Source organism: Ostrinia furnacalis, unplaced genomic scaffold (assembly GCF_004193835.3).
Source record: "Ostrinia furnacalis isolate ACB-3 unplaced genomic scaffold, ASM419383v2 OfSCF1172, whole genome shotgun sequence".
Classification (NCBI taxonomy): Eukaryota; Metazoa; Arthropoda; class Insecta; order Lepidoptera; family Crambidae; genus Ostrinia; species Ostrinia furnacalis.
In genome coordinates this window covers 146325-159352 of record NW_021131411.1, presented here as the reverse complement: position 1 = coordinate 159352, position 13028 = coordinate 146325, and the positions used below count along the sequence as shown (strand labels likewise).

The window sequence follows — 13028 nt, the reverse complement described above, 5'->3', positions numbered from 1 at the left end:
GTCCTTCGACTCGATCCAAGTGGGGCTGCTTTTCTGTAACTATACGTGTTTCTACCAGGCATGAAAAGCAAAAACATTATTGGTGCAAAAAAAAACAAAAAGGTTTTGTGCAAACAATTTCGTTGAATTTTGACATGTTGTGTAGGGAAAAACTCGCGCTGAAAAAAGTTTTTTTGTTCATTTCAACCAGCCAAACGATATCCACAGCTGGACTAAAGCCCTGTTCCAAGTTCAAAGTTTGAAGGTTTTTTTTACTAGTTTACAAATTGCAAGTTTATTAACAATAAACAGTGAAAATTAGTTTATTGAGTTTTATCTTCTTCTTTCTTTTTTTCGTGTCGACAACTAACCGACACAGTGTCAGCCCAAAACTCCGCCACAAGAGTGGCGTTGTCAGACCAGTTTTTATCTTAATCATATCAAGAGAAAAAAAGAAAGAAAGAAAGAAAAATATTTATTCGATGCAAGTAGGTACACAGCAAGATAATAACTAAAACTAGACAACAGAACGTCTACAAGCACCAAAATGGCATCAGCTCAGGACGCCCGGCGTAACGCCGTGACGGCAGAGAGCGCGTCACGACCACTGGTATTCTGCGGATGCCAGTTGAGGTAAAGAAAAAAATCCTGCTTTTTTTTTAGATAATGCTTTTTATATTCATAGATTTTCTCTTTTTGTTCTCCCAGTTTTAATATAGTAGTAGATTATTTTTGGGCGGTTAACCCCAATCAAATTTTCGTTTAGAAATTATGTTCAAAAACTTTATAGAAACAAAAAGAATTAAATTAAAATGTTAATTTTTTACTTACCATTTTGAAAACATTTTATAGAAAGTTGTAAAAAATACCTTTTTAACTTAATAATATGTTTTAATTACATTAAAAGTAAGAAATATTACATTGATTGATTCAGTTTCTAAACTTATTGGGAAACGTCATAAATTGTCTTGGTTGGGGGGTGCGCCTGTCTATTTGCTCGTAGCATATTTTCCGATAAAATCATCTGAAAATCCTTGAACCATGCGAGGACTATTATTAAATTGTGTGTAGATTATTTAATTGTACCTGCAAGCATTTTTATAAGAACTCAGTGCTAGTGTATAAGTGCATTTTGCTCGGTCCTAAACGTTTTGTGACATGGTATGTGTGGGGATTGTTTTTAATTGTTTATTTATGTAATTGCCTGCGTAGATATGAGAGTGTATGTGAAAGTGTTTGGTGTTTCTTGCAGAGCCATCCTCGGGCAGACACTATTTGCCCACCAGCTCACCTGAGGGTGATGCTGCCGTCGACTTTGGAGATGCCTCCGCCTTTCTTTGACATTAGTAAGTACCTCGATCATACTGTACATTTTCTAGATAAAATATTCAAGACCATTCATTACTTACCAGTTTCCTTATCATAACTAAGTCTCATTATCCTTAAATATGGTAAAATTACAACTGTAATCTTTTAATTACAAAAACATGTTCACATCAATCATACCTAAACACATGTTCAGCAATATTGAGTAAGTATTTATCAACATTCTTATCAGCAGCCGACTATAATGTAACTTGATTTGTGAACAAATAACAGTTGAATGCATATTGTTATAACATTGAATTTATAGAGGAAAGGAAGTGGGCAACAATTTTTAAAGGAAAAACTTGTATTATGTACCTAAAATATGCAAATAAGAAGAAATTCCATGTAAACCAACTTTAGTCTTTGTATATTTGTGTTATTTGAATCATTTTGTTTATTTTTAGTTATGATAAGCTTATCATTACTTAATATTTAATCTAAAATTAGTCACACACATGTGATTCATAGTGTGAAGCTCATTTTACACCATCTGTAATTTTAAAACTGTAAGTTTATTACTTTGCAGTAATAAATCATCGCAAGTTGGTCATCATTTATGTTTTCTCTTAAGATAAGTTTTCTGTATTTTTACACTAACTAAAAACTGATAATTTGTGCAATCATTAAATCGTCGGACAATTAAAATGGTGTACTACGCATTATGCCAGTCTCTAATCGAATACTGCATTACTNTGGTATTTATTAATGAAAAATGTATCTTTTATTTTTTCTTACTATTTTAGTTGAAATGGAACGTGAAAGTTTAAAATCTTATATCTTTTATTTCTTTGAAATGAGGTTCAAAATCAATGGAATCATCTTTAGTACATTTGATACATAGATTTACTCCAAAAATTACATTAATCAATAATTAAATATTATTTTGCTAAAACACTTCTTAAATAAAAAAAAAAAATACAAAGTAAACAGAACATGTACTTTTGCAAAAGAAAATTAACTCAGATTACATTCATTTAAATGTAGATTACACACATTCTTTTAGATTGTAATTGTTTGTAATTGTAGTTTGTATTGATGATTGGATACTTATTAAGGAACTGCAATTGACTGTAATCATTGCGGTGACCTTGAGGGCAACAGTTTAGCAGAAAACACACTTGTGTATCATGGTACACCTAAATAATCTAACTTAAATGATGAACAAGTAAGTTAATTGTACTTATTTTTCAAATATCCGTACTTTTAGATTACTATTATGGTCAGGTCAGATTTCTTAAATCACCATTGCAAGTAAAAAGTATTTTTAAGTGCTCTGGAAGTTCAATTAACAGTTAATTTTGAATTTTCAGTGATTGTAAATATTTGGATATAATACTGGAGCTATTCTATTGATTTCATTTTTGTACTATGTATAAACTTTGGAACAACACATGAAATGTAGTTGTATTATCTGCTATTAAGCTACATAAATTGATGAATCAGATGTGATGTCACCTGAAAAAGCCATTTCACTACATAGTATAAAACAAAGTCGCTTCCTGCACTGTCTTGTTTCTATGTATGCTTAGATCTTTAAAACTACGCAATGGATTTTGATGTTTTTTTTTAATAGATAGAGTGATTCAAGAGGAAGGTTTACACATACTTATACTTAGGACCCAAAGGTGCACGGATGCAATGGTGGTGGGTCGCTAGTCTACATAAATAAAGAATTTTGTCAGGCCAGCATTCGTATTATAATAATATTTTTATGCTTATTTCCAGACAGTGTAACGGAGATTCCGCCACCCCAGGCGGACTTCTCCGCTCCACCTCCGTACGATGTGGCGGCCAACTCCAAGCTGCCCACTTACGAGGAGGTGCAGCGGGAGAAACAGATGGAGGGGGAGGGCCCGATGCCACAGGTTGGGAAATATTGTTTTTAAACTATGAGGGTTTTCGCGTATGAAAGATCCTCTAGATGGCGGGACGTGGATGTGGGGTCTGACTGCTGCGTGATTGGTGGATTTTGACATATCTGTCAATGTCATGTCAAAAATAACCAATCATGCAGCATTTGGACCTCGCGTCTACGTATTGCCATCTGGCGGATTTTTCATACGCGAAAACCCTCATTACTCGATTAATTTCCGTTAGTGAGTTATTTAATATTTTAAGAGTTGGTAACTACTGATTATTGTAGGAAAAATAATAACATTTCAGGATTAATCATGTTGGATAAGGAAAAATATGGGTTTAATAGTGCTGGATTATGGGGTTTTTTTTTAAGTAATTTCTCATTAGTATAATCCTGCAGGTTTCTGCAATTTAATAAACAGCACATCCAACAAAAAGAAATCTTACACTGCTCATATTCTAAGTCGAATAAGAGCCATTTTAGCAGGACATTTAAAAGATACTTCAGCAAGGCAGTTTTGTATGATTTGTAACATATTAACTAACAGTTGATTATGTACAGTCATCTGCATGTTAGACGAGATACCGTGAATAGAACAATGTGCTGCACATTGCATCTTTTTTTGTACTATAAAAACAAATTCAACGATAATTTTGAACAACAATGTGCAATTTCATATCACAATGTTTAGTCTGATATGCCATAGTCTGTTTTTGATGCGACTTTCGCATTCAGTAGGTATTTATAAAAGTATTTATTGTTAAGGTGCAAGGCCCGCCGCCCCATCACCCGACGTTCGCCGCCTTCGTGACGGTGGAACCGACTGAGGCGTCTGCAGAACAGCTTGACCCCGAGAACAGTCTATTGGGCACCGATATCATGTTCCTGACTTCGTTCTTTGGTGAGTTTTATTTAATTTTTTTTTACCAACTGCGACTACATTCACCAATGAAAGAACTAGTCATTGATGCCTGTTACTGCATTGTTTTGTGAAAACTAAGACTAGGTTGCACCATCTTGAGCCGCGGACGAATGTCCAATAATAGGACAATAACTCGCGGCTTCATTTCAATGGCCCCGGAGGACACCGTCAGGTTTTAGTGGGTTGAGAGTCCCACATAACCCACTGACTATCCCCATCGGCCTGTGGGTATGCGCAAAGCCGGCGCATAAAAAAGGTTGCACCATCTTATTTTAACTTTCAAAAATCTGTCAAACTCCATACAAAATACACCGGATAAAGTTATAGACAGTTAAAGTAAGGTGGTGCAACTCAGCCTAAGTTGTCTAGTTTCTATCTTTTCAGTTCATTTTTATGCAGACAGGATTTTTGTCTCCTCAATAATTTCTTTGAAAAAAATACCAGCATACTTATTTACTGGAGATTTACGCGCATAGGACACCTTCATCGCGAATGACAGCAATAGCATACATTTTCTATGTATACACATATCGGTGTTCAATTTGTTAATGTGCTGAAACGAATGCGATATTTATGTTCATTTGTTTCCCTATCGCGGTTTAGTGGCGGCAGAGGTGTGTGTGCTAATGACGTATCACGTAGAAACCGCTTGCTATAAGGTTAAAAATCATGCATTAATAAAATAAGATAAACGTGAAACCCTTTCAATACACGTCTCTGCGTTCATTTTGTCGCTAATAGTCCAGTCATTTAAGCTTAAATTAGATAAGAATCTCGGAATTAGAGATACCCAGCTGTAAGTCTGTAGANTGTCAGGCCAGCATTTGTATTATAATAATATTTTTCTGCTTATTTCCAGACAGTGTAGCGGAGATTCCGCCACCACAGGCGGACTTCTCCGCTCCACCTCCGTACGATGTGGCGGCCAACTCCAAGCTGCCCACTTATGAGGAGGTGCAGCGGGAGAAACAGATGGAGGGGGAGGGCCCGATGCCACAGGTTGGGAAATATTGTTTTTAAACAACGTGATTGATTTCCGTTAGTGAGTTATTTAATATTTTAAGAGTTGGTAACTACTGATTATTGTAGGAAAAATAATAACATTTCAGGATTAATCATGTTGGATAAGGAAAAATATGGGTTTAATAGTGCTAGATTATGGGGTTTTTTTAAAGTAATTTCTCATTAGTATAATCCTGCAGGTTTCTGCAATTTAATAAACAGCACATCCAACAAAATGCAATCTTACACTGCTCATATTCTAAGTCGAATAAGAGCCATTTTAGCAGGATATTTCAAGATACTTCATCAAGGCAGTTTTGTATGATTTGTAACATATTGACTAACAGTTGATTATGTACAGTCATCTGCATGTTAGACGAGATACCGTGTATAGACAGCAGCACATCAAGCTAAACTTTGTCATCTTTAGCTTGATGTGCTGCACGTTGCATCTTTTTTTGTACTATAAAAACAAATTCAATGATAATTTTCAACAACAATGTGTAATTTCATATCACAATCGTGTCACAATGTTTAGTCTGACATGCCATAGTCTGTTTTTGATGCGACTTTCGCATTCAGTATTTATTTATAAATGTATTTATTGTTAAGGTGCAAGGCCCGCCGCCCCATCACCCGACGTTCGCCGCCTTCGTGACAGTTGAACCGACTGAGGCGTCTGCAGAACAGCTCGACCCCGAGAACAGTCTGCTGGGCACTGATATCATGTTCCTGACTTCGTTCTTTGGTGAGTTTTATTACAATTTTTTTACCCGACATTCACCAACAAAAAAACTAGTCATTGATGCTTGCGACTGCATTTGTGAACACTAAGGCACCATCTTGAGCCGCGGACGAATGTCCAATAATAGGACAATAACTCGCGGCTTTATTTCAATGGCCCCGGAAGACACCGTCGGGTTTTAGTGGGTAGAGAGAGACCCACATAACCCACTGACTGTCCCCATCGGCCAGTGAGTATGCGCAAAGCATTTCCCGGCGCAAAAAAAAGGTTGCACCATCTTATTTTAACTTTCAAAAATCTGTCAAACTCCGTACAAAATACACAGGTTATCGTTATAGTTACGTTAGCAACTCAGCCTATCTTTTCAGTTCATTTTTATGCAGTGTGTTTTTTTGTTTTTTTAATAATTTCTTTGAAAATACCGGCGTATTTACTGGAGTTTTACGCGCATAGGACACCTTCATCGCGAATGACAGAATACACTTTCTATACACATGTCGGCGTTAGTTAATGTGCTGAAACGAATGCGATATTTATGTTCATTTGTTTCCTTGTCGCGGTTTGGTGGCGGCAGAGGTGTGCTAATGACGTAGCACGTAGAAACCGCTTGCTATAAGGTTAATCAAAAACATAAAGGTAAAAAGAGAGCCAAGTTCAATATTATGATATTATTTATTTATGCCTTGGTTGTTGACTTCAACGACAAAAGAAGTGGGATCTAAATGGGTGCCAGTTCAATCAATAGTCAGTCTTGAAATTTATATATAACAGCATAAAATATCATTTATTATTAAATATCTCGCAAGTCTCATACATGAGCCAAAGACACGTTTATACCTACAGCCGGAGGTCGGCAGGTTATGTGGGGCTCGAACCCACTAAAAACCTGGGGTGTTCCCTCTGCCGCATAGTGGTCGGCGCCTTGGGCACTAGAAACGACCAAGGCGCACGGAGTTAAGGTTGCAGCAATGGCGATCAGACTTAAAATGCATTGATCGCCATCGTTGCACGCCGGCTGATCGCGTGTGATTGTGTTGGTTTGACCGAACCTTTCCTGGCGTAAATACCACTTACTTTAAGGATAGCATGGACGAAGGAAACAATTAATTTCATACTAACAGCTTGTTACAAGTGGATACAATCGTCATCGTTGGACTTTTTGATGAGTGTGAAATAAAATAACAGCGTTCAATTGTCGTAAAAATGCTCAACTGCTCGTATCAAATTGCTGCTGTTTGTCGCGTTCATTATTGTATTTTCATAAAACGTGAAAATTGCTCTGTAACAGACCAACATTTGGTGACATTTCAATGACGTCATTCAGTCAGGGTTTATGGAAAAATATTTTTTATAATTAGCAACATAAAGGCTTAATTTCAATGCTACTTAGTATTTGGTAAGGACCAGAAATGTAACATGCTTGATTTCGTCATAATATGAAATGACATCAGCTATGGATGTTGATGTGAAGAAGCCATTCTTTCATTTGATAACAAAGACACGAGCGTCCAATTTTCTCGAGTACTTACGTCATGGCTTCATAAACAAATCCAAAAACCGCCGAAGTGCGGTGTGCTCCGTACTTACCTACATATTTATCGCGTCACATGTTTCTTATTACACACATCGTTCTGTGGGTCACCAAAATATTTCTTAAAAATGTAAATATGATCATCTTGCTCACCAGATTTTTTAGCTGTCCTAAGACAGATGGAATGATAGACAAGTAATTAAAGAATTTAAACTTGACGCGATAACTGTGATAAATATTCTATCATTGTCCAAATTATTCGATCTTGAGATTAGCCGTGTGACAAAAATAGATTTAAATGTAGATGTTTGATTTTTAGTAGCATGCTAATTGGATACGCTTCAATTGTAATCTATTTGCACAACTCGTTTGGTAAATCGATCACCTAAAATACGTGCGATAATCGTGTCAATCGTTCCAGTTTTTATTGTGACGTGAAAATGACGTCGTTTAACTGAACAGAGTGGGTTTAATTCGTCAGATATTGTTTCAATAACCATTAAACAATCATTTTTTTCCTAAATATGTATAATGTATACTTATATTTCACTTGTCCGTCTATCAATGAGCGTACATGTCATCGCTCAATGTACAGCGACAGCACATCAAACTATACATTGTTGTTCCAAAATAGCTCTTATTGCCACCAGCTCGCACTAAACGTTTCGATGACTCTTTTATAATGCAAACAGCTAGGGACTGGAATTCGCTGCCTACTGCTGTTTTTCCCGGAGACTATAATCCGGGCCTTTTCAATGCGAGAGTGAATAGGCACTTACAGGGCAGATTATATGTACCATCCTAGACTGCATCCCACTTAACACGAGGTGCGATTGTAGTCAAATGCCTGCATAAAAAAATACAACTACATAAGTGCTTTTGTACGGCAACGGCCACTTAAATTACCTAACACGAGCAAATATTATAAATCGCCGAGGAGTGACTAACCTATTAGAACCTTCCCACGGTCTCCAATGATGTTGTGTCATTATATTATGTACTTTAGTTTCTATTAAAATACTGTAAGAAGATAATATTTTTATGCTAAACGACAGATTGCAAAATAACGTTATATTATGATTTGAAAACTCATTTTTCCCAGATTTTAACAGTCAAATAACTTATTATTTATTAATTTCAAAGGTACTAAAATCGTATTTATAGTTAAGTAATTGAAAACATAGGCTTCTAAGATTAAAACTACATGTTCTTTTAAAGATGTACCTTGAAATTCTTGGTGGCAACTACTCATTTATCGATATTTGTGCCATTCCAGTGGCATTCCTGTTCAACTGGATCGGTTTCCTGCTGCTGATGTGTTTCTGCCACACGGTGGCGAGCCGCTACGGTGCATTGGCCGGCTTCGGTCTGTCGCTGGCCAAGTGGACTCTCATCGTGAAGCACTCCACCGAGCTCGCGTCCCACGAGAACTCTTGGCTGTGGTGGCTCATCATGGCCTTCGGTGAGTGAACTGGATCATTTTACTTCTTATGTGTTTCTGCGTGCTTTTGCTGGCCAAGTGGACTCTCATCGTGAAGCACTCCACTGAGCTCGCGTCCCACGAGAACTCTTGGCTGTGGTGGCTCATCATGGCTTTCGGTGAGTGAACTGGATCATTTTATATTTTATGTGTTTCTGCGGTCTGTCGCTGGCCAAGTGGACTCTCATCGTGAAGCACTCCACTGAGCTCGCGTCACACGAGAACTCTTGGCTGTGATGGCTCATCATGGCTTTCGGTGATTCAACTGGATCATTTTACTTCTGTGTGCTTTAGTTGGCCAAGTTGACTTTCATTGTTTCGCATTCCACCGAGCTTGGTCGGTGATCGATTCAGCCACACGGTGGCGAGCCGCTACGGAGCCATTTTTGGCCAAATCTACGCTGGTGTGAAGCACTCCACCGAGTGTGCGTCTCACGAGAACTCTTGGCTGTGGTGGCTCATCATGGCTTTCGGTGAGTAAACTGGATCTTTTTGACTTCTTATGTATATCTGCTAAACGGTGCGACTATCATTGTGAAACACTCCATCGAGCTGGCGTCTCACGATAACTCTTGGCTGTGGTGGCTCATCATGGCTTTTGGTGAGTGTACTGGATCAGTTTCCTGGATCGCAGGCCGGCTTTAGTGAGTATACTTGCCATGGGTGTGTGTTAATTTAAAACCTCCCATTCTTAGATGTAGATGTCGTAAAAGGCGATTAAGGGAGAAATAAGCGAATGTTAGGCTTCACCAACCCGTCTGGCTAGCGTGAAGAGTGTAGGCCAAATCCTCCATTTGCTTCTTATAAATTATAGTAAACAATAAAATTTATAAACAAATACATCACAAACACTGTCTGTTGTATCTTTATCTTATGAAAATCGTGACTATAGTTCATTTGTTAGCATTGTTTCCTGTTTGTTGTGATACGATAGATAAGGAGCATATGTTTCAGTATTGTTGATATCAACATTCTACGTTTATTTACCTCTTTTAGATTTATATCTACAGCAGGCAATGCTTTTGGTAACCACCCCCTTTACTAATTCTTCAACAAGGACTGGTGAAGTAGCAATATCCCCAATCTAACACAACGTTTGAAGAAACTTGTATTCTAACACAAGTAGATTGAGTACAAATTCTTTTGTTACCTTTATAAAGTCCGGTCGACGAGCACGTAGAATTTCGTCCGTAGAATGACGTCCTGCTACCCATCCTTATCGCTCGCGCTTAATTATATTGTGTAATAAGGATGGGTAGCTTGGAGTCATTGGACGAAATTCTACGTGCTCGGCGACCGGACTTTACCAATAAAGACTTTTCACTGTAATTTGTTATTGTATGGTTTTAATACCTATTTCTTTTCCAGGTATCTTAATCTGTGTGCGCGCCATCATCCAATACCTAAACATCAAACGCGGTTGGCGCCTTCTCTCTGGCACGGCGCAAGAGCGACTGCTGTTCTTCTACTAATCACCATCCCTCTCGCTCTCACAGCGCTCGCCACGCTGTGCGGGAAACAGATGGATATACGTCTATTTGTTCGTGTAGCTCATAGGGATAGCGTTTTCTCGTCTCTATGCTAGTGACATGTTTGATTGCTTTCGTTAATCGTTACTAGTTAACGCAATAGATGTGACTAAGAACTTTATTCATACAGTTTTGACAAACAAAATGCTAGGTCTATTATGGCTACATTATTATTAAAAAAATATTTTATTATTGACATTTTATTAATTAATTATTTATTTTGTAATTCATTTATGCGTTGGATATAGAAATTTCATAACATTGTGTCAATTGTCTTCAGAATTCATCGTATAATGTAGCCATTTTAGTCGTATTGGTCTATGTTCTTATGACATTGACACTGAAGTATGCGTCCTGTTTATGAATAAGGTGCTTTGATACTTTGCAATGAAGACTATTTTTGTATGTCAGATTCAAGTTATAACGTCCTTATCCAGTGGAACGATATAATGGGGCCGTTTGGCGGAAAAAAGCGCTTGTAAGCAAAATGGCGATCGCTAAGCGGTAAGCTCAGCTAAAAAATGAATTGAAACGCGTCAATATTGACGTCGCCCCAAGCAAACTTGGCGGCGCACTGTGGCAGACGAGGCGAAGAAGATCGGCAAGACTTGGAGCGAGATCAAACACATAGCTCAAGACCGAACGCGATGGAAGACTGTTGTGGACGCCCTCTGCCCCATCTAGGGGACATAGGACCATAAGTCAAGTAAGTCAATATTGACGTTAGTAAATGTGTCCTCGCCGAAAACTGTCGTAGCGATCGCCATTTTGTTTTGAAGCGCTTTCAAGCTTTTTTTCTGCCAAAAGCACCCTAAGGCGGTTATCACACTGCGCCGCGCTCCGTCGCGGAGCGCAGGGCGACAGATTTAATAATTGTATGCAAGTACCTCAGTTTGTATGGAAAACACGCGAGGCACTTCACACTGACAACGCGTCCGCGCGCGTGATTTTTTATATGAAATCACGCGCTCCGCGGCGGAGCGCGGCGCAGTGTGATAACCGCCTAAGTCTACGCTAATGCTAACTTCATACATCACTCTCTATATTGAAAGGATTGTTGTCTGTAGATCTACTCTACTACAAATTGTTGTTTGTTTACATCTGGTTGTGTTATGAAGACATGAAACTCCAGGTATTGAATTTCAGACTTATTTCGTCAATTATTTAGGTCCTAAATCCATTTTCAAAGTATTAGGTTCATTAAGATTCAGTTTTAAGTGTGAAATTAAAAAAGCGTTCTTATTATTGTTATATTATCTGTTCATAAAATCTTAAAATTGACTGACATTTAAGAGGCTACTCTCAGAGTTAAAAAATTAAAAGTATTTTTTTGAAATATTTATTTGATGCGTATTTTTAGCCTGAAATTAAAATCTGGAGTTACGGATTAATTTTATATCTTTATCTATAAGTAGCTCAACTTTATTTGTGAATAATCTGAAAATTATATTAAATAGATTTACAAAAGAAATATTGTAAAGGTAAATAATGTACTTATACGAGTATGTTTTTATTATATTTGCGGGTTAAGATTTTATTTTATTTGTATTTTTTGGGTGCTTTAAAACATCTTTTTTGATTTAAGTGTAATTATTATTAGACTCGAATTATAAATTTGTATTCATATTGATACGTGGCGTACGATAATATTGTATTACATAGGCCAGGATCACACCGCGGTCTCATACAAACATCACACCCTCTTACACGCTACGTATTAATGTGGATATACCTTAATGCTACAATTAATAAATTGGGGATCATTCCATATACCCATACATGGCGCAAGTACACTATGCGGGAATGTGACCGAGACCAGGCCTGGCTCACTCCGCGCGGTACATCCGATAATTATCTACAGCGAAGCGCCCCGCCGGCGGGTATTATATCAGTCGAGTGTCACGCGCGCGCCCGTCAGGACGCTGGCGTGCGTTGTAGTACCTAATTCTATGANATAATGACTGGACTATAATGTGGGGAAAAGAACTCGATGTACAGTATGTGTCGCTAGCCTCCGTGGTTGGAGGATTCCGGGTGAAGCTCGCTTCCCGGCCCTTCGGCCTGATCGTCACTTACCATCAGGTGAGATACAGGCCAAGAGCTTCCTCGTTGTGTATTGTTGGACATCTGAATACAGCTCTATCTGTCTTAACAGACCTCGGTCTATGACAGCAGCAGCATCCGTTTCCGCCGAGAGACTGACTCTCCATCTTGGTCATGCACCAGTGTACAATTATTGATTGTATGTTATATTTAGAAAGACAAATAAAACAAGAAAATTGTTTATTGGAAGTCAGATACTTTTCGCTTTACACATACATAACATGGATAAAAAAAAGCATAGATTCACGGCGGAGTTGTGCTACTGCCGTAAATACCACTTACTTTAAGGATAGCATGGACGAAGGAAACAATTAATTTCATACTAACAGCTTGTTACAAGTGGATACAATCGTCATCGTTGGACTTTTTGATGAGTGTGAAATAAAATAACAGCGTTCAATTGTCGTAAAAATGCTCAACTGCTCGTATCAAATTGCTGCTGTTTGTCGCATTCACTATTGTATTTTCATAAAACGTGAAAATTGCTCTGTAACTGACCAACATTTGGTGA

At 37.9% G+C, this 13028-nt stretch overlaps 1 protein-coding gene across 4 annotated transcripts; it reads left to right on the top strand.

The window, feature by feature from the left end:
- The first annotated feature begins 933 nt into the window (after positions 1-933).
- On the top strand, positions 934-11034 carry LOC114351659 (NEDD4 family-interacting protein 1-like). Of its 4 annotated transcripts, none has more exons than XR_003655797.1 (6): positions 934-1140; positions 1232-1325; positions 3073-3212; positions 5742-5877; positions 8682-9004; positions 10254-10357. XR_003655797.1 is itself a non-coding variant. In XM_028302942.1 (6 exons), exons 1-6 carry the CDS (start codon positions 1138-1140, stop codon positions 10355-10357), a joined length of 663 nt encoding a protein of 220 aa, XP_028158743.1. In that variant the 5' UTR covers positions 934-1137; the 3' UTR covers positions 10358-11034. The 4 variants fall into 4 exon arrangements, 3 of the variants coding, with proteins under 3 accessions (XP_028158743.1, XP_028158742.1, XP_028158744.1); XM_028302942.1 differs by lacking the exon at positions 3073-3212 and adding an exon at positions 4987-5126 and having other exon boundaries at positions 8682-8867; positions 10254-11034; XM_028302941.1 differs by having other exon boundaries at positions 8682-8867; positions 10254-11034.
- The last annotated feature ends 1994 nt before the right edge of the window (positions 11035-13028 follow it).